The 23,182-nt window shown below is 34.8% G+C and overlaps 1 protein-coding gene across 2 annotated transcripts in view; it reads right to left on the reverse strand.

The window, feature by feature from the left end:
• Positions 1-23,182, reverse strand: part of KIF5B (kinesin family member 5B) — a 49,463-nt gene that overhangs the window by 15,271 nt on the left and 11,010 nt on the right. For both annotated transcript variants that reach the window (XM_053225487.1, XM_015074664.3), the window contains exons 3-15: positions 17,043-17,116; positions 16,040-16,144; positions 15,420-15,468; positions 14,810-14,865; positions 14,429-14,516; positions 14,142-14,266; positions 12,932-13,036; positions 12,484-12,629; positions 11,636-11,784; positions 10,997-11,190; positions 7,292-7,360; positions 4,955-5,161; positions 2,347-2,490 (exon numbers count right to left, since the gene is read on the reverse strand). In XM_053225487.1, coding sequence (XP_053081462.1) covers positions 2,347-2,490; positions 4,955-5,161; positions 7,292-7,360; positions 10,997-11,190; positions 11,636-11,784; positions 12,484-12,629; positions 12,932-13,036; positions 14,142-14,266; positions 14,429-14,516; positions 14,810-14,865; positions 15,420-15,468; positions 16,040-16,144; positions 17,043-17,116 — 1,511 coding nt within the window. The remainder of the gene's footprint in view (positions 1-2,346; positions 2,491-4,954; positions 5,162-7,291; positions 7,361-10,996; positions 11,191-11,635; positions 11,785-12,483; positions 12,630-12,931; positions 13,037-14,141; positions 14,267-14,428; positions 14,517-14,809; positions 14,866-15,419; positions 15,469-16,039; positions 16,145-17,042; positions 17,117-23,182) is intronic.

A 23,182-nucleotide genomic window follows, 5' to 3' on the forward strand; every position in this document is an offset into this window, starting at 1 on the left:
AAATTAATTCTAAATGGATCATAGACCTAAATGTAACTATAAAACCAAAAAACCTCTAGAACATAGGAGAAAATCTAGATGACCCTGGGTTTGGAGATGAGTTTTTAGATACAATACCAGAAACACAATCCTGAAAGAAAAAATTTTCAAGTTGAACATCATTAAAATTAAAGGGAATGAAAAGATAAAGCCAGACTTGGAGAAATATTTGCAAAACACATATCTGGTAAAGGACTGTTACCCAAAATATACAAAGAACTCAAGGTAACAAAACATCCTAAATGCAAATTAAAACAAGATAACACTACACATCTCAAACCAAAAAACCAATACTTGTGACACCAATACTTGTGAGGGTGTGAAGTAACAAGAACTCTCACTCACTGCTGGTTGGAATACAAAATGCTGTAGCCACCTTGGGAGTCTCTTACAAAGCTAACACTATCTTAACATATGATCTAGCAATCATGCTCCTAGGTATTACCCAACTGAATTGAAAAATTGTCCACAGGAAAACGTGTACACAAGTTTATAGCAGCTTTATGTATAAGTGCCAAAGACTGGAAGTAACCAAGATGGCCCTCAATAGATGAATGGATAAACAAACTAGTACATCTATACAATGGAATATTTGGTGATACAAGAAATGAGCTATCACGCCACAAAACGACACGGAAGAACCTTAAATGCACATTGCTAAGAAAAATAAGCCAGTTTGAAAAGGACATTTACTGTCTAATTCCAACTATGTGATATTTTGGAAACAGCAAAATTGTACACATAGTGAAAAGATCACTGGCTGCTAGAGGTTCAGGGCTGAGGCATGAATAGGGTAAAAAGGGATTTGTTAGGTAATCTACATTATTATATTGTAATGGTGGATCTGAATTATGTATTGTCAAAATCCACAAAATTGTACAACACGAGTGAACCATAACGTAAAAAACACAAGCAGTACTTACTGGTGATGTTAAGAGGAAAAGAATTACATACAAATGACAAAAATATTGAGAATCCATACATTAAAAAAAAAAGAAGCTATTTGCAAGGCTGACTTGTTTTCAAAATGCTATAATGGTATAGTGAAAAAAGCAGTCTGGGAGTAAGGGAACCTATATTCTATCACTGGCTCTACCACTGAACATAAGCCGAAATTTCTACTCTTATTTTCCCTATCTTTACCACCTTTTCATGTAAGATTAGTTGAACACAAAATGGGAAGATTTTTCTAAAAAGAAGCTGCAAATCTACAAAGCAAATTTTGAACACCATTCTAGTGTTTAGTGATATTAAGTAAATTTACTTTTCCATCCCAAAAGATTCCCACAGCTCTGTCATCTCACATTAGACCACCCTAATGAATGACAGAAGCGAGTGATGAAGTGAGTGAAAAGACAAGCGAGTGAAGAGAGAGAACAAGTCAAGTCATCCAGTATTTAACAATAACATTTTTCCTCTGTTTCAATGGCATGACAATGTTAAACAATAATATATGAGGAGAATGAATCCCTGCCTCCATCAACAAACAGCAAATTTGAATAACAATTGACAAAAGGAATGTGTGTTCCACATTGCAAACTTACTCATTTCAAGCTCTTGTTAAACTGGGCTTCTTATTCTTAGTAGGCTGTCACTATCAACCCTAGTTTGTTCTCTGTTACAAAATTAAGCTTTAATCAAGAAGATAAAATCCAAACAAATACCTAGCGCAACATACAAATCTTTCAAATTATGTGCATGTGCTTGCAGCTAAGAGTCCTAGTGTGCTTTTCTGGTCTAAGTTTTAAAACCAGGTCACTAAACGTTTTTTTTTACCACATGCCTAGTGCTAACATAACCAATTTTAGTACCCTAAAAAAGACTATCAGAAAAAAGGCATAAATAAAATAGGTGTGGCAAATTTTTGATAATAACTCTGAGGTTCACAGTATTATTCTCTCTACTGTTTAAAATTTTTTATAATAAAACTTAAAAAAATTAATAAGCATATCCATCTTTTATCTTTTCAAACATTTAAAACAAACCACAGGCCAATTCATTTACAAGTTTACTCCCTGAGCTAATCTTCACTGTTGTCCCAGTGACATACTTTCAAGTACTGTAACTAACATAATTCCTAAATGCGAACATACATAGTAAAGAACCAAACATGGGGTCCAAATAAATACTTACTGAATATACTTTCTGAGTGCCCCTTATTCTTTTCTCACCTATTACCATCTACTATGCATTGCTGTTGTGCATGAGATAATGGGTATGAAAAGAAATTTGTAAAAAGTTAGTAGTAAACAGAAGTATGAGTGGTGTACAAATAATTATGCTTAATATTTGATTATTATTACTTACCTTTACATCATTATTTCCTACAGCAATTCCTATTTCTGCAAGGTCTTTTAGTAAAGATGCCATCATCTCAGCTGCTCGTTTTTTCTGGTGGTTGGTCATTTCCTTAAGTTTCTGAAGTTCAGCATCTATACTTGCTAAAGTTGCCTAACATAATCCAAACAAAAGACACAGTTAAATCTATTAAATGAAATATTACTTCAAATATTGACACATCCCAAGTTTTCACCCGGTACTTACAAAAGCATTATTTTCTAGTTCAGACTTTTTTTAAGACTTTAATTTTAAGTATTCTCTACGCCCAACGTGAGGCTCAAACTCACAACAATGAGATCAAGAGTCACACACTCAACCAGCTGAGCCAGCCAGGTGCCCCTCTACTTTCAGTTTTTTGAACTAACTATTCTACTGAGTTCTGGGACAGCTCTCAGTTCAAACTTACAAAATATTTCAGAGCTAATAGACTACATAAAATAGCCATATTATGCTCCATTACGAGCAGGTAGTTTGTATCATTTCACTAATTTTTGAGACTGGGTAATATTTTCTGCCTAGAAATGGGAAATTTCCATATTAATTAGATTGAATTTTCTTTTACTTCCACAGTATAACTTAAATTTGGAAACAGCGTCTGAGCAAATTAATGTTAGAACTGAATTTTCTAAATGGTTTGTAGGTTTTCTTTATATACTTTCTACATACACAGTCACTGGAAAGAATCCACCTGATAATTACTACTACTACATGATATAAAGTTATTTAGGAGATAGTGATGAAATAGTATTACTGAATTTAATTACTTTAAGTTTAAAATAATAGCTGGTTTATCAACAAGAAAGTCACCACAGCTTTGAAAAGTCCAACCATTTTGGCCACTTTAAAACTAATCATTATAGCACAAGTCAGATACTGACTAAAAGTGAGTTGCACTAAAAATAAATGAGTAAAGATGCCATCATTTCAGTTTTTTGTTTCTTATGGTCATTTCCTTAAGTTTCTGAATATCAGTAGTGTACTCACCCAATTTAATATAAAATACCAGGTATCTTTCAAGTCTCATAAGGTAGTATGCTTTATTTTTTAATTTTTTAATGTTTATTTATTTCTCAGACAGAGAGAGAGCATGCGTGGGGGGAGGGGCAGAGAGAGAGAGACACACACAGAATCAGAAGCAGGCTCCAGGCTCTGAGCTGTCAGCACAGAGCCTAACGTGGGGCTTGAACTCACAAACCGTGAGACCATGACCTGAGCCGAAGTCGGTTGCTCAACTGACTGAGCCACCCAGGAGCCCCAGGTAGTAAGCTTTAATGTTTAAATCACCAGGTATTTTCTCTAACAACTGAGCAGGAATATTGTACGCATATACAAAGATGCAAAACGCTATAAGGTTTCTAACTCCTATTACCAATACAGTGCTGACAGATTCAGCTTTGTAACTGGGACACAGACACAAATGTCTTAAAGACTGAAATAGGTGACCAAAGACCAACTTACAGCTTATAGAGATGTAAGAAATTCCTACTGCTCTTCCAAACGGTAATTAGGTTTGCTAATAATGCAACTCAGTAAGAGCTATAAAGGCACCTTGGTTTCCATGCTGTGAAATTGTAACTTCCAGCTTAACTGTAACTTTGGAGATTAGAAAGGGAAAATGAATTTATCAGGGGTACGAAAACTTTAGAAATAGTGTTGATTGCTTTCCTTTAGATAGATGAACATGGACAGGGAAGTAAGCAGTGAACACTGATCCTGAGTCCAACTCTAGATGTGGTTTCTAGACAAGAAGTTAGCATTAGCAATAATAAATCCTTAATGAGAAAGCTCATCCACGGTGATGCTGGAGGTATAGCAGTCATTATCACAGCTATCTATTATCTTCAGCATCACTCCAGGAGGGTGGCAAATCCTGTTCTATAGCAATGATGACAAAGATTCTTATCTACTGTGGAATCACAAGGAAGATGTGCCAGGTGGGCTCTGCTCCAGGGGCTGGGAGTGTAACAGTGAACAAAACCCAAATTATATGAAGTTATATATTTTTCTTTTTCTCAATTTACAGTTTGAACAATCATCTAATAACTTTACTAGAAGTTATTCTAGCAACTAGAAGCTAACTTATTTCCCCTTTAACATCAGAATATTAAGAACAGTCAGCAAGTCTTAAAATGGCATTTTAATTACCCATTAATAGACTTTCAGGAACTAAAAAAACAGCCTTCTTCTTTACCTCTAAGGCTTCATATAAAGGAGGAAGTGAAGTTGAGACCTGGAATTCCTTAAGAATTGATACCATCAGTCTTGGGCTTACATAGAAAGAAGTTACTGAGATAATTTCAATTAAGAATACTTGTATTAGGGGCGCCTGGGAGACTCAGCTGGTTAAGCATCCGACTCTTTATTTCGGCTCAGGTCATGATCTCATGGTTCTTGAGACTGGCCCCCATGCCGGGCTCCGCGCTACAGTGTGGAGCCTACTTGGGATTTATTCATATTCTCTCTCTCTCTCTCTCTCTCTCCCCACCCTTCCCACGCATGCATGTTTTCTCACTCTCAAAATAACAAGCATTAAAAAAAAATAATAAAGTATTAAGAAAACAAAATCATAGTTTACCGATTTCTGGTTTAGTTCATCACTAAGCAATTCATATTCCTTAGTTTTATCTTCAACTTCCTGAGACTTCTGATCATAATTGACAGCAAGCTCCTCTAAGGCTTGTAAAACTTCTTTTACTTCTTCTTTAGAGGCATCATTTTCTGCTTGAAGGCGATTCAGTTCAGCTTGCATATTATCTTGATCTCTTCTGGTCGATGCCAGAAGCTACATGAAAGAGTAAAAGTATACAGGTTTAAAAAAATCTATTTGCTTCATCATATGCTATATACAGTGAATAAAATATGGATGCAATTAGCTGTTAGTATTTATTCATTCAACAGATTTACTAACTACTATGTGCAGGCAATGTGCTAGACACTGTGGGAGACAGCAAGGAAATCAAATAATGACTCTGTCTTTGAGGAATCTAGTAGAAGAAACACAGGTACATAAATAAATGCATGAGATAGAATGTTAAGAGCCATAAAAGAGGCAACAGGACAAAACACATAAAAAGTACTTGGTAGTATTTAAAACAGGAGGGTAGGTATTTCTGTAGGTTATTCACAAAGAAGGAGGCTAGAACAGGCATTTAAAAACTTTTTTTTTAATGTTTATTTTTTGAAAGCGTGCCATGTGCATGCAAGTGAGGGAGGGGCAGAGAGAGAAGGAGACACAAACTGAAGCAGGCTCCAGGCTCTGAGCTGTCAGCACAGAACCAGACATGGAGCTTGAACTCACGAACTGTGAGATCATGACCTGAGCCGAAATTGTAGGTTTAACCCACTGAGCCACCCAGATGCCCCTAGAATAGGTATCTTAGTCATGTGTAAATGAACGTAATAGAAAGGAACAGGCATATTAGGTGCATGAATGGTGAGCATAGAAAAACAAGGAAATTAGTAGATGTTTAGAAGATTTCAGATTTTCTTTGGGCAACCAGGGGTGACACCTAAATTATGTCCCAGGAAAATTTAGTATCAACAAATAAAATTTGAACTGGAGAGAAATCAAGACACTAGTCTGGAGAACACTGTAATCATCCAGGGTCAGTGGCTTTAAAGAAGGGGTATTTGGAAATGTGTAGGAGTATTTCTAATGGGGCAGAATGCTAATGGCACTTAGAAGTAGGGACCAGGGGTACTAAATGTCCTATAACATACAAAACAGAATAATATAATGAAAAATTATGCAAATTACTAGTGCCCCTTTTGAGAAAACATGCTATAATTTAAATAAGTGCAAAGATGACGTGACCAGGATTAAGTTGGTAGACAGTGGCTATCTTTTCCTTATTGAAGCTATACAGTTTTTGCCCACATTTCCAAAACAAACCTTAAATGATGTACCATTTTTCAATTATCCCCCTGCTCTCCCAGGTAAGATAAATTGACGGTCCAAACTAGGTGACAAACTAGAGAAGAGAAACTTGAAAGAAGGCAGAAATGAATGGGTTCAATGAGGGTAGACATGGTGAGAGAGGAGTCCCAAAGGATTTCATTCACTGATATTCTCATTCCCACAATAAGTCATACCTCAAATTATGCAATTATTAAAGGCAGGTCAAAGTAATTCAGAAATCAGTATTTTCCTTGTTTAATCATCCCTTTAAACTCTGTGTGTTTAAGTGAATGATAATAAAACATGCTGTTTTTTTATATTCTTTCCTTCATTTCCTTGGGGAAATACTTTCCATGAAGGGAAGGAGAGTCTGAAGTTATCCCAGTCCAGTGTAGTAAGTCTTTCTCAAGAATCAGTAAGAAATGTTTTGGGGAGAATAAGGAGATAAAACAGCACCATATTTTAAGCAAGGAAAGAAGAAGACAGAGTTAAAAAGTCCATTAGAAATATGTTAAAGAATAATACTGAAAATTGTTATCTTCTCCCCTCCAGTTAGAACTCTAACTTAAAAAAAACAAAAAACAAAAAACAAATTCCTAGGGGTGTCTGGGTGGCTCAGTTGGTTAAGTGTCCAATTTCAGCTCAGGTCATGATCTCAAGGTTCACAAATTCGAGCCCTGCGTTGGGCTCTGTGCTGACAGCTTGGAGCCTGGAACCTGCTTCAGATTCTGTGTCTCCCTCTCTCTCTGCCCCTCCCCCCTCATATCTCTCTCTTTTTCAAAAATAAACATTAAAAAATAATAATAAAAACAAATACTTTAAGAGGAAATCAATCTTTGCTTCAACCCATATGATAGCACGGAGAGCACAACCCACAGAGAAGCAGTCACATTCAAAACATTTTTAAATGGACTCTAGTATATTTTGAGATCTGTAGGTTCATCTTTTATGTTCAAATAATAACGACAAATTATAAAGCTCTCCTGAAAGCAGTATGTAAAGTATTCAACTTACCTCTTCTTGATCCAACATTTGTGTCTTTAGTTTCTCTACCAACTGGCTCTGTTGATTAATTTCTTCATCCTAGAATTTTAAAGTACCAAGTTAACAAAATTGCTCACAGTCTGATTCTAATTATTTTCTAATACGAATTATAAGGTTACTATTCCCCCAATCAAGGTATTTCAAAACTGTTTCTCCAAGTCCAACATTGCTTATTTCAATCTCCTAAAAAATTGTTGAAAGAGATGGAATGTCTTTCAATTAATAATTATAACACTTACCATGCAATTAAAAAAGCTTAAACTTATAAAAGTTATTCATTAAATACTTTAAATGCTAAAAAATAATAAACATGTTTAAATTTATCATTGAAAGTAATGGCCATTCACTAAAAAGGAGAATTACGGGCCAGCATCACTGATGAATATGGATGCAAAAATTCTCAACAAGATATTAGCAAATTGAACTCAACTGTACATCAAAAGATTATTCACCGTGATCAAGTGGGATTTATTTCTGGGCTGCAGGGCTGGTTCAGTATTCTCAAATCAATCAATGTGATAAAAAAAAGGATAAGAACCATATGATCCTTTCCATAGATGCAGAAAAAGCATTTGACAAAATACAACATCTTGATAAAAACTCTCAAAAGAATAGGGAAAGAAGGAACATACTTCAACATCATAAGAGCCACATATGAAAGGCCCATAGCTAATATCATCCTCGATGGGGAAGAACTAAGAGCTTTCCCCCTAAGATCAAGAACACAACAGGGGTGCCCACTCTCAGCAGTGTTGTTCAACACAGTACTGGAAGTCCTAGCCTCAGCAATCAAGACACCAAAAAGAACAAAAGGTATCCAAACTGGCAAGGAAGAAGTCGAACTCTTACTCTTCACAGAGGACATGATAGTCTACATGGAAAACCTGAAAGACTCCACCAAAAAAATGCTAGAGTTGATACACAAATTCAGCAAAGTCACAGGATATAAAACCAATATATAGAAAATCTGGTGCATTTCTATACACCAATAATGAAGCAGCAGCAAAGAGCTATTAAGAAATCAATCCCATTTACAACTGCACCAAAAACCGTAAAATACTTAGGAATAAACCTAACCATAGAGGTAAAAGATCTGTACACTGAAAACTATTTTCCACGCTCACAGAAAGAAGAACAAATACTGTTAAAATGTCAATACTGCCCAAAGCAAGACACATTCAATGCAATCCCCATCAAAATAACACCAGCATTCTTCACAGAGCTAGAATGAACAATCCTAAAATTTGTATAGAACCAGAAAAGACCCTGAATAGCTGAAGTACCCTTGAAAAAGAAAACCAAAGCTGGAGGCATCAAAATCCCAGACTTTAAGCTGTATTACAAAGCTGTCATCAAGACAGTATGGTATTGGCACAAAAACAAACACACAGACCAATGGAACAGAGAACCCAGAAATGGGCCCACAAATATATGGCCAACTAATCTTCAACAAAACAAGAAGGACCATCCAATGGAAAAAAGACAATCTCTTCAAATGGTGCTGGAAAAACTGGAGAGCAAAATGCAAAAGAATGAAACTGGACCACTTTCTTACACAATACACAAAAATAAACTCAAAATAGATGAAAGACCTAAATGTAAGACAGGAAACCATCAAAATCCTACAGGAGAAAACAGGCAACAACCTCTTTGACCTCGGCCGCAGCAACTTCTTACCTGACATGTCTCTGGAGGCAAGGGAAATAAAAGCAAACATGAACTATTGGGATGTCATGAAGATAAAAAGGCTTCTGCACAGTGAAGGAAATAATCAACAAAACTAAAAGGCAAGGTATTTGCAAATGACACACTGGATAAAGGGTTAATATCTAAAATCTATAAACAACTTATCAAACTCAACACTCAAAATACAAATAATCCAGGGAAGAAATGGGCAGAAGATATGAATAGACATTTTCCCAAAGCAGACATGGAGATGGCTAAGAAACACACAAAAAGATGCTCAACATCACTGATCATCAGGGAAATACAAATCCAAACCACACTGAGATACCACCTCAACAGTCAGAGTGGCTAAAATTAACAACTCAGGAAACAACAGATGTTGGCAAGGATGTGGAGAAAGGGGAACCCTTTTGCACTGTTGGTCGGAATGCAAACTGGTGCAGCCACTCTGGAAAATAGTATGGAGGTTCTTCAAAAAAGTAAAAATACAACTACTCTACAACCAAACAATTGCACTACTCAGTATTTATCCAAAGGATACAAAAATGCTGATTCGAAGGAGCACATACACCTCCACACCCCCATGTTTACAGCAGTACTATCAACAATAGTCAAATTATGGAAAGAGCCCAAATGTTCACCAACTGATGAATGCATAAAGATGTGGTGTACACACACACACACACACACACACACACACACACACACACACACACTGGAATACTACTTGGTGATGAAAAAGAATGAAATTTTGCCATTTGCAACAAACTGGATAGGACTGGAGGGTATTATGCTAAGCAAAATCCATCAGTCAGAGATAGACAGATTTATGATTTCACTCGTATGTGGAATTTGACAAACTCAACAGAGGAACACAGGGGAAGGGAAAGAAATATATATAAAAACAGAGAGGGAGGAAAGCCATGGAGGAAAGCCATAAGAGACTCTTAAACACAGAACAAACAGAAGGCTGTTGGAGGGGAGGTGGGTGGGTGGATGGGTTAAATGGGTGATGGGCATTAAGCAGGGCACTTGTTGGGATAAGCATCAGGTGTTATATTAAGTGATGAATCATTGGGTTTTACTCCTAAACCAAGACTACACTATATGTTAACTAACTTGAATTTAAATAAGAAAGAAGGAAAGATAGATAGAAAGGCCATTCAGCTACTTCAAACTTGCCATATCTGCCTACAACACATATAAAATTCCAACTAAAAACAAAACCAGAACTATTTTCTTCTAGTCTCTTCACTGTTCTCGTTTTCCCTTTCCTATTTGCTTTGTTATTTGTTATTTTTCACACTTCTAATGGATATAATCAAAGCAGGAAAACACTATTACCACTTTATTCTGTTCCCTCTCTAATCTCTTGCATCATCTTTATTATTGAGTCCTTAGACCCCTGATTCTAAGAGATCATTTCATTAAGGCTCTCCAATAACCCAATGTTCAATTTCCTTCAGAAAATTAAAGAAGAGGGGGAAAAAATTAGGTCTCATACATAGTTTCTGCACAGAAACAGAAATTGTGATTTTATATTTTTTATTAAAACAGATGACCCTCGAACAATACAAGGGTTAGGGGTGCTGACCCCTCCATGGAGTTGAAGATCCACAAGTAACCTCTGACTTCCCCAAAACTTAAAATATTGGTAGTCTGCTGTTGAATAGAAGGTTTACCAATAATATAGACAATTAACATATTTTTTATGTTATATTATATGTAGTATTTAAAGAAAATGTTATTAAAATCATAAAGAAAATACATTTATATTACTGTACTGTATCAAAAAAACCCACATCTAAGTGGACCCATGCAGTTCAAACCAGTGTTGTCTGAGGGTCAACTTTACGATTTTCAAAAGGTTAACAAATCAAGGAAAGATGTATACACAGGTCACCTGGACCCACAATATTAAAATTAGATAATAAAAATACCTGTATGTCATAACATTCTAAAACAAAATAGAATGTGAACAATACGTACCTTGTCATCAAGTTGTTTGTACAATTTAGCAATTTCTTCCTCACACTTTCTTCTCTCAGCATCAGTAAAGTTTCCAGTAACTCCAATCGTAGCTGCGGGTTTATCATTGGTGATGGTAATATCCTTATCCACTGCAAAAGCTTCCAAGTTGGCTTTCTCTTTGTCAAACTGTTCATCAATAGGCACTGTCTCTCCTAAAATAAGACAACAGATAGTTAATAAACATCCACCTGTCTAAAACTAATGACAATTTTATTCAATTTCAGCAGCTCTCACCAACTTTATCTGCTCAGTCTGAGATTTAAAAAACTACAATTACTTTTCACTCACCCCCATCTTCTAAATCCAGTCACCAAATCTTGTAATTTTTATTGCTTCCACCCTAATCTAGGAAACTTGCCATCTGTGCCTTGATTGCTATAGCTCCCAAGATGGCCTTTATGCCTCTATTTATTATTTCAGGTAAAATCAGAATTTAAAAGACTGTAGTCATTTTTATTTGATGATCTCTAATACTTAAAAAATAAAAATGGATACGCTTTGCTATTCTTATTTATATTCGTGTCAGTCTCAAATTTATAAAATAGTTTTACATTCATATTCAACAAACTCAAAATGACAGATTTTATAAATTATTACCATTACGCCACCGGTTGAGTTCATTTTCAAGCCATTGAATGGTGTTCCGCAGGGTCTTATTTTTTTCCTTTTCTCTTTCATACTTCTTTTTCCACTGTTCTGCAGTTAATTCTACATTTACACAAACTGTGTTCTTAATTGTTTTGGCCCTAAAAGAAGTAATTGCAGGAAAAAAGTGTGACTAAAATTAACTATTTTCAATTACTATCTATAGATCTCTGTTTTTTATATATATGTATGGCATATATGGCTGAGTAATTTGACTGTTTAATTATCTTTAGACTAAATACAAAGACCCATAATTACTACAGTGCTTCTTCAACAAGCTAAATAAATTTGGGTCAGTCCCCAAATCTGTGAATAACTTAAAGACAAAAATTAACCACCAGAGGAGGATAAAAAAAAAGGGCCCATATTTTCCTAATTCTTTTGCAAGGCTGAATAAAAAAAAATTATTGTTGAAGGTCAAAAATAAAATCATCACTACTGACTTTCCTAGGTTAACCAATTCCTATTATCTCATTATTTGAACCTGTCAACAGACTAACATAGAATTAGATTTGTCAAGCTTTTCTTTGTTATCTGACTCAAATACTTATTTTCTTTAATGTTTAATTAAAGCTTCTCCTATAAATTTGACTGAATTTAACATTTGATTTCCATATGTACTAAAACTTAATTCAAATCTAAGCAGTTTTAAAAATGGACCTTGCTTGTATTATCTCTCAATTAAAAAGTTGTGTCATATTAACAATATGCACTGATTTGAATATCTACCTTTATTTTCCTAGATTTAATAAACAAAAGACCTATCTACATTTAGACTTTGTATTTTCTTAACAACAAACCTTTGACCAAACAGGAGTGTAGATTTTGTTTCAGATTCGTTGTACGATGATGGAGAGCAGCAAATTACAATAGTGGTTCTACAGTTTCCACCTAATGAATCTTGAAGAATTCTTGTCATTTTACTATCGCGATATGGAACATACGTCTACAATACAAAAACAAAAGAAACAAAGACCAATGGGTTTCTACAGAATAAAATCTGTTTATAAATACTGTAAGTAAATTACAAAGGGATTTTGGCTATTTTAACTGATAATATTATGATGGGAACTAGAACATACATACTACTATAAATTCCTAAAGACAACTAATTTACACATACTGACTTAAAAACACCAGATGCCCGCTCCACCCTGGCCCCACAAACATCCATGCATATACATACATTGATATTTAAGTAATTCCCCATAAGATAACCATAGGGAAAGAGAAGACGTGTGTACTCACACTTCCCTCTGCCAAAGCAGAAATGACATTTCCAAGAGCAGAAAGTGACTTGTTGATGTTCTTAGCTTCATCCAGCACAGCACCTTCAGCTCCAGTTTTACTAACCTATGCATAAGATTTCAAAAGAATGAAAACAAAACTGTAAGTTTAAGAATTATTTTCTTTGAATTTTCTAAAAAGTTCAGAGGTCATCAATAACCAGCAAAGAACAAAATGAAAAGCTTCATGATTTTGTCAATTATTTACTCTAAGCTATCACTACTTGAGTATTGGTCTTCTGACAACTGTAGGTAGGTCCATGACAAGAATGTGATTAAGGAGATCCCGAATTTTATTTTTAGTTTGTGCTCTTGAAAATAACAAATTTTCAGGTACATTTGCAATTTACTATTTGTTAATCCCCTTTGCTCCATTAAAGAGGAACCTTTTAAAATTTGCTAAATCATAAGGTTGATATTCAGTTATGTACTGAATTTAAATATATAAGCAAACCTGCTTTTAAAAAAGATATAAAATACACATGTTAAAGATAGGATAAAATAGTAGACTAGCAATGTCGGCTGAAGAAACAGCCTCTCAGGATTCACAAAATTAAAGACAGGCTTTGAAGGATATGTTTAAGGCTTGAGTAAAAGGGAGTAGGTATGTCATTTTAATCAGAAGAAACAAATTAGTGAAACAGCAAAAATGGTTGCAGAGATCAATATTAAAATATTTGAACTTATTTTGATTTTCACATAAATTATAATCAGATGATAAGTCCACAGTAGAGTCTGTAATAATTAAATAATCATCCAAAGGAAAGAAAATAGGTACAACCAAACCAGAAAAGACTAATGGATAGTTATCAGTTTTCACAGGGAGCCCCCTGCCAATATGGATAAAATAGATACCAAAAATTAGGAAAAGAATAACTAATAAAATTGATAACAATATATGCTGAACTAATTCTCAATAAAAACATATACCCTAAGTAAAAGGTAACACCTATTGGTTGAACTGGACTATGGCACAAATGATAGTAACTTGCAACTGATTTTTCAGTTTAAGTAGTCATTGGCAATGCATCAATGCTTTTAAACTCTCAAAAATACTACCAAATCCAATTTGATAAGTTTTCAAGATGTTAACAATGAATAATGCCTAAGTCCAAATTCAAGCTAAAGTTTATAAAAATGCTTAAATATCTACCAGAATATAAAGATTTTACCTTTTCACTACCAGCTAAATCAACCAGATAAAGTTTTCCACTCAGCTTTTGTTCCGTTTGCGTGTTCTCTTGTTTTACATTAATAAGAAATATACTGTGACTCCTAGAGCTATGTTCATTCATATCTGCAATGAAATTACACAAACAACTATAAACAAACATGGCTTTCCCTTACTAATAATTTCTAAAGCATCACTTTACATAAAAATCTTACAATTAACCAGCTTGATAAAGATATTTTAAGGCAGCTCTGTACCTTAACTCGTGTTAATAAACATTCTACTTACTTGTAACTGCTACATGTCTGTTGGATTTTCCTTCATCAATGGTATCCATAACTTCATCTGGACTACATACAAAACGCTCTGTGCATCCCTATAAAATAATTTTTTTTTAATATGTCAATAACCTTAAAAAATTTTCTTACAGGGTTTTTCTTTAAAAAAATTTTTCTTTAATGTTTATTTATTTTTGAGGCAGAGAGAGGAAGACAGAATCTGAAGCAGGCACCAGGCTCTGAGCTGTCAGCAGAGCCCAACACAGGACTTAAACTCATGAACTTTGAAATCATGACCTGAGCCGAATCAGACGCTTAACCAACTGAGCCACCTAGGCGCCCCTATTACAGGATTTTTCTAAACAAGCATTCTGTATTATCTTATAAGTACCTTTACATAGGGAACTCGGTTTTTATCTTCATGAACGGAAAGGTTGGTCTTTGAAACTGAAAAAGACAAATAAATAATATCAGCAACATTCTCCTAAACTCTAACACTAGTCATGAAATAGCTAATTCAATAGATTGTTTCCTTTCCCAAGCAGCCTAATAATAGGTAAATTTTAAAAATATGAACACATCACTATTAAAAAAGACTCTGTAGAAACAGTTAGAGGAGATCTGAATAGAAACTTAATGCAGCAATATAGAATTTTAGGTCCAATGCAACCTCTACCACCCACATTTTGGAAATAACAAGCCAGAGTGGTTGAACAGTTTGCCCAAGGGCAATGTATCTGACAGCAGACTAGGACTCAGGACCTCTAACTACAATCCATTTCTCTAATTACTACTTAAGAAACACAAGCACCCATAAATATGTGCTTTAAATAAGTTATTCAATGTGTAAAAGAAATTCAACTAACTTTAAAAGAACTTTAAAATCGGTTTCTTGTAATTTAAGTCAATTTCATAGAGGTTACTTAGAAATGGTCTCACACCTATTAAAAAAAGTAACATGTGCTATTTTAAAATGATAAAAGAGCAAGAATTTAACTTACCATCTAACAGGTCCCTTATCTTATCCAAATAAATTTCAAAATATGAAACCTGAAGGGCAAAGAAATAAAGTAAAAAAAGATCAACTAATTAAAATTATAAAATAATTTATTAGTAGTATAATAGTATACTACTATACTACTACTACTATACTACTAATATACTACTATAGTAGCATAAAATAATTTATAATTAGTTCATTAAATTTATTGGGGTTTGAGTGCCAAGTACCATCTATACCAGAGGACAGAGTTAACAACTCAGCCACAGCTCATGTTCTAACAGGAATATCTAAATTCTCTAAACTGCTCATGTAACTAAAAAGCAATTTCTATTACATATCTCCATCTTCAATGAATTAGACTCATGAGAGCAGTAAGAACCTTTGAGTTCAGTAATAAACTCCATCACTTTACAGAGGAGGCTAAGACAAAAGAGACTTTATGACCTTGTTTAAGGTCATCTAATTGCAGATTAAGAACCCTCAGTTTACTAACTCTAATGATCTTTCTACTGTAACTGTCCATAAAATAACTAAAAATATTTTTAAAACAAAAGAGCATTTATTATTTCTTGGAATAAAATTATTCTAATATAAAACAAAATACCCCACGGATTTTACCTTAATATGAAATTCCAAATTTTCATCCATAGAATAAATGTAATTAAAAATATCTTGCACTATTCTTGGAATAATGCCCATGCCTTCTGGATCATGAAGTTTACCCTAAACAGAAAATGAGACTTTAAGTATGAATTAAAAGTAGAAACTTCCAATCTACAATTTACAGCCAATAGAGGATAGAAATTCTAATTGTTGCCATTTTGTGAAATGGCTCTACAAATATGTAAAAAATCCAATTCAACTATTACATATATTTGTAAATTATACATAAATACTGCATGTCAACAACATGGGTTACCAACTGATCTTAGCCTTTTATTTAATCATTAGATTTAGATTGTCCATGCTTGTGAAATGAACATATTCTAAAGAAAGAGTTTTAGTTTGTTTCTTCCAATGTAAGTTCATACTGTTCCTTCAAGTCAAATCCACGCAAGTGCTAGAAATGTCCTTATTCTCTGTAACTTTATGGAAACGAGTAATGTGAATTACACTAAAATACTCAGGCATTTATACAGAATGCTCAGATAAATGACAAAAGCAGATGCTTTGTAGCAGCAGCATAAGATACAGGATGTTTTCTAGAAGCAAAGTTTGGGCAGATCCACATCTTATTATAATGGCAGCACCGACAATTGTGGACACATTCCTCTTAAAGAAAAGTGGCAGGTATTTGGAGAGGAGAACGAATTGCTCTGAATAGAAATGAAAACATAAAACATTCAAGATTTCAAATTTCCATTATAAAGAAAATTCCTGTTAATTCTAAAATGTTTATAATTGTGTGGTTATGCTGTCAAAACAAACCTAGATATGATTTCAAATATATAATTTCAAACTCCAGAACTGATTAGATTCCAACAGTGATGTTACCTATGTATTATTCATAGGAGAGTAAGCAACAGAATAAAGCTGTTTAAACACAGTAAAATCATTTCGCAAATAATGAATGCACCTCTATTCTGCAAACCACATGCAAGTACAGATTATAAAATATTACCTCCATTGTATGTGTCTTCCCAGAGGATGTTTGTCCATATGCAAATATCGTTCCATTGTATCCCTCAAGTACATCTATGAGAAAATAAGAGATTTTGTACTTCAGGGCATTTATTTTTCCCCTTAAGGAAGTTTCATGAGAAATTACTTAAGAATGTTAGAAAACACTGAAAAAATTCACATACATATTAACCCTGTTCCTCATCCATGCATAATCAAATCTGCACAATAAAATATCTGTGGGAAGAACAGTAAGGAAGGTTCAGATTTTCTTTATACTAATATGAAAGATACCATCACAAAATTTAGTTCATGAAAAATTTATAAAGACATTAAAGAAAAAAATAAGAATACATTAATAGTAATTTTCTTAGTAATGATCCACCTGAGTAGTTACCTTCTCTCCAGCCCAGATTACTTTCTGTGGTCAATAAAACACAAAATTTAAATTCCATTGCTTATATTCATTTCTTATATAAGTGTACATATATCTCAAATGTCATTATACCTGTATTCCAAAGATTTATGTGACCTAAAAGGAAAAAAATGTTCTGCAAATTTACATAGAGATATGAATTCACTTTTACAACTAGGACTGATTAGTGGTTAATTGGTGATTAAATCTCACAAACCCATACAACAGTCTCCCTTACACAAGCTTAATAAGCCCAGTTCTAACTCAAAAATAAATTCTCAGACAGTTCCTGTGAAATTAAGTATTTTCTAGCCCTGTATGTACTCCAAAATCCACCATTAACCTTAATTTAAATATCTTTCTTTACTAGGCTGAAGGGAAAAAAGAAAATTTAACAAGGTGACCTTTTTATTTTCAATTTTTAGGGATTTAGTTGTATTATTTTGGTGACAAAAAGGTACTAAGAGATTACACTGTATTCTAGAGGAAGCTAAAGTAAAAAGAGAAGACTCTGTTGGAAATAGCTGATGGCAACAGTGGTAAATCAGTAAGCAAGTCAATCCTTGTATTTTTTTTTTAATTGGTTATTTAAAAAAGAAAAAAAAGAACAATCCCAACATTGGGCTCAACTAACTAGATATTAACAGATTTCCTACAGAAACATTTATTAACAACAACAACAACAACGACAACAAAAGAAGGTATTTACTCCCCTGGGAAAATTTTAAGAGATCTTCTATCACATTTAAAATGGATGGCATTGCAGTATAATTTTGAGTAAGAAATCATCTAGAGGAAAAAAGTACTAGACCCTTTCCAATTCACTTCCTTTACACATAATTGTTCTCAGTATGTCTATGTCACACCCTCTGCTTAATATCTTTTAATCAAATCCAAATTTTTGATATATCTATTCATGATACGATCCAAATCCCTAGCAACCACCAAAATAAATACTTAATAAATACTGGTAAGTGAACAAGTGACTTTCTCAAGATCATACTTACTAGCATGTCTACAGAATATTACAGTATTATTTGTGGTTATGTGAAACTATGTTATGTGAAGGGACCCAGGATAACAAATGTATACAATACATTTGTATTTGGGACTTCAAGCATAACTTAAAAAATTTCATATGATTACAGAGATTATGGAATATTCAACATTCAAATATTTATTGGACACCTGCTAGGATCTAAGCTCTGCTCTGGGAGCAAGGGATAGAACAATGACTGATTAGAGGTGATTTCTAGACATACCACATTATAACTAAAGTAAGTTTATAAACTTACTTTATAGGTAGGAAAATAATTCTTGCCTACCTTCATATCCAGCCCTGACTTTGCTTTCTCTAGTGACTTACCCCCAACAAATCTAAACATACAGAAAAAGCGAATACATTTTACAGGGAACACTCCTATAACCACTAAAATCTGATCAGTAACATTTTATAATTTTACTGTTTAATCATGTATCTATCCATCCATCTCATTTTTTAATGCATTTCAATGTAACCTGCAGACTTCAGTACACTTTCACCTAAAATACTTCACCATGCATATATCATTAACTAGGATTCATTTTCCAGTTTCCATCCCTGAGGTAAAAAATTTATATACAATGAAATGTACCCATCCTGAGGATGAATCTTTAAAAAAATAAAAAATAATACTCATCTGTTTAAAAGTCCGGGAGAGCATACATTTGTAATCAGGTAAAATTAGGCTCTTTTTGACCTGGCTCTTGTTTGCTTTTTCAGCTCCACCTCCCATCATCCTTCCTCTCACAATGCTCTTTTGGTGGTCAAAATGATCAAATCTGACAAATTCACATGGTTCAACTTCAGTCATACCATAATGTATGTTGTTTCCCACATTCACGATGCTCTTCTCAAGTGGGTATGCCTTGATGCAACGTCACCTCTGCCCACAAGGCACCCGTCTTTCTCCTTCCTACTCTTTGTGCATCTTTTTTAAAAATGTTTTTATTTATTTTTGAGACAGAGACAGAGCATGAGGAGGGGGGCAGAGAGAGAGGGAGACACAGAATCTGAAGCAGGCTCCAAGCTCTGAGCTGTCAGCACAGAGCCAGACGCAGGGCTCGAACTCACAGACCGTGAGATCATGACCTGAGCTGAAGTCGGATGCTTAACCAACTGAGCCACCCAGGCGCCCCTTTGTGCATCTTTTAAGACTAGCTTAGGCCTTACTTTTTTCTCCAACCCAGCACCATAAACCACCCCAAATAAATTTGGATGAGCAGCTTATCGTATGTGTTCTTATAGCATCTACATTTAAAGATTATACTTATTACTGTATATTGCAACAGTTAATTAACTTGTCTGCCTTCCTCTATTGCAACAGTCAATTAACTTGTCTACCTTCCTCACCTGCTTGTAAACTCCTTGAAGCCAGGACTGTGTTTAACTCCTAGCACAGTGACTGGCACTTAGTAGGGATTTGAATGCTTGCTGAATAATTGTTACCATTACAAACACACAGCATCTTTCTAATGCCTCCCTCACCCTTTAAAATACACGTTTGCTGTTCTTGTGAGAAACAGAGATGGACAACTATAGACAAATATTACGTCTTTCATACTCTGTAAAAATGAAAAATATTTAGGGGCACCTGGGTGGCTCAGTCAGATGAACATGTGACTTCGGCTCAGGCCATGATCTCACAGTTTGTGAGTTCCAGCCCTCATCAGACTCTCTGCTATCAGCTCAGAGCCTGCTTCTGATCTTGTCCCCACCTGCCCCCCCTCATTCGCGTGCTCTCTTTCTCAAAAATAAATAAAACGTTAAAAAAAGAAAGAAAGAAAAACATTTAGTAAGCAAGACAACAGCATAACACCTTCTAAAAGCCAATTCTCTCTCTGAACTTCAGGTTCCTCATCAGCAAAATGTCTGCTTAAGGAAGGCTATGAGAATTACAAATCAGAAAATTGTTAACATCTGAGAGCATAAAATGTGCCAGGCTCTAATAATTTTTCATACATTAATGTATTCAATTCTCACAAAACCCTGTGAAAGGTACTATTTTTAGTCCTACTTTACAGAGAACAAAACTGAGGAACAGAGATATTAATTTGCCCATACTTCCACAGCTAGTAAGATAGAGCTGGGATGCAAACCCAGACAGTCCTGGCTCTAAAGACATACTCTTGACCCCTGTACTGTATTATCAAGGAACACAGGAACTAAAATAAATATATGGGAGGCCACATCTGGAAAAATTAAAAGTAAATGAAGTGGCCAACAGTTCAGGTCAGGAAGCTCCGGTAGGAAACAGAGAAATCTATTAAGGACTGGTAAGATGACTAGCATATAGCAAGTACTGAATAAATGACAACTACTTCATACAGAGAACTGAAGAGACATCCCTCAGATTTGGAATTCACGAGAGAATACAAGTGGGTAAACCTTGCTCAAAATAAAGAAAACCTATCTACTGAATCTATAGAAAGGAAAAGGTAATAACTTTGTACATAATAAAGTTATACAAACATAAACTTGTACAGAAATTTATGAAACAATGCTTCAATGAACCATCAGGAGCCCAAAGAGTACTAGCTGCTTTCAGGTCGTCCTTGGCAGCTTGCTCATCAAATCCACATCTCAGAAGAAATACCAATTCACCTACCATTTTGCTGACTATTGCCTATCAACAGTTTCTAACCATGGCCTTCCACCTGATTTGTGTGCCAATAACTGTCCCAAGGACAACCTGCCATGTATTTAAATTGGTTTCCTGTCCTCATACCTCACCGGGCACTCACCACCTACCTCTACCTCATCTCTCTCCTTACATCTATGTATCTATCGTTAACTCTGCCACATTCATGTTCTTGCCCAGGACAAGTCCCACTACCTACTATCAATATCCAGCCTTCTCCAAAATGGTAGACAGCATCTGGGTGAAGATAAAAGGAGCAAGTCATAGCCAGGTGATACTTTCCTAATACAAATTACAAGCTGGCAAAGAAGCTGGAGAGAGACAGTGACAGAACTTTCTATTGTAATAGTTGCTTGAAGCCTAATTTTGTAGAGTGAAAATATTGTAGACTGAGTTACCCTAAGCACAATTACAATGATTCAATTAATAAAATAATTTCCTCTCTTAGAAGACAGAGGAAAACAAACATCAGTTGATACCTGTTGTGTATTTGCTTCTTCATACCAGGCCCTGGGTGAAGTTCTTTTTTCTTGAATCTTTTTTTTTTTTTTTTTAATTTATTTATTTTGAAAGAGAGAGCAGAGCATGCAGAGGGGTAGAGAGAGAGAAGTGAGAAACCCAAGCAGTCTCCACACTGTCATCACAGAGCTCAATTTGAGGCTTGATCCCATGGACTGCGTGAGATCACAATATGAGCCGAAACCAAGAGCCAGATGCTTAACCAACTGAGCCACTCAGGCGTCCCTCCATGAATCATCTTTTTAAATATTCACAGTACCCTCATTTTACAGAACAGGAAATGGAGACTTAGAAAGGTTAGGTAACCTGTCTCTGTCTCTCAAAAATAAATAAATGTTAAAAAAAAAATTTTAAATACATATATATAAAAAAGTGGTGCCCGGGTAGCTCAGTTGGTTGGGTGGCTGACTTCAGCTCAGGTCTTGATCTCGCAGTCTGTGAGTTCGAGCCCCGCGTCGGGCTCCGTGCTGACAGCTCAGAGCCTGGAGCCTGCTTTGGATTCTGTGTCTCCCTCTCTCTGTTCCTCCCTGCTTGTGTTCTCTCTCAAAAATAAATAAATGTTAAAAAAAAATTTTTTTTTAAAAAAGGAAGGTTAGGTAACTTGCCAAAAGTCGCACAGCTAGAAAGTGGCAGAGCCTGGATTTCAATCTAGGTCTGTCTGATTCCAAAGCCTGTGTTCTTAACCATAATGCAAACAAATGAACAGCTCTTCAGAATTCAGTTCTAAACAGCAAAACAGAAATTTGTTGTGAAGTAAAAGGGATCAAATTTTGAGAACAGGAGGGAAATTTCACTAAATAAATCATGTCATCTTAAAATTATAAACAGTAATGAAAAAGAACAGAAGGTAATAGAAACATGTACCTCAGGACTTCAGATTACAAAGGGTTCTGAGAAAGGTAAGTATGAAACTATTATTAAGAGACTAATTAAGGATGTACAAAAGAGATAAAAATCACTAGAACAGCATGAGAAAAACAGAAGTCCATAATGAGTGAGTCTAATCAAAACAAAAAAGTTAAGGCCCTAAAAAGAGATTTTAAAATATTCAGAAAAAGACTAATATATGAGACTTGCATAGCCCAGAGAATAAAATGTTAACAGATAATATAAGACAGAGGTATTCCCATTTTATTACCACTTTCTACACAATTATCCTCAAAATGGAACAACAAAATAAACACTGCCAAGAAAGACTTTAAGGCTGAAGTGGATAAGACATCCAGAGAATGGATTTAAATGAGCCCAGGTTTCTAGTTATAGGAGAAATACATTCCATGGATAAAAACTTCACAGCCACCAAGCTAATTTTTAAAAGCCATGGGGAATGAAAAGTTAACAGCAGATTACTAACTTGTAAATGTTATACTCATTTTCAAAAAGGAAAAATGATAGATTATGGGAACTACAGACAAGTATACAAAATTTCACTAAGGAAAAGCTATGGTTGAACTAAACTCATTTCCTGTCTCGATACGGTCACCCAACTGATACTCTGGGGAAACACCAGCCTCATGTACCATGACT

Source organism: Acinonyx jubatus, chromosome B4 (assembly GCF_027475565.1).
Source record: "Acinonyx jubatus isolate Ajub_Pintada_27869175 chromosome B4, VMU_Ajub_asm_v1.0, whole genome shotgun sequence".
NCBI lineage: Eukaryota > Metazoa > Chordata > Mammalia > Carnivora > Felidae > Acinonyx > Acinonyx jubatus.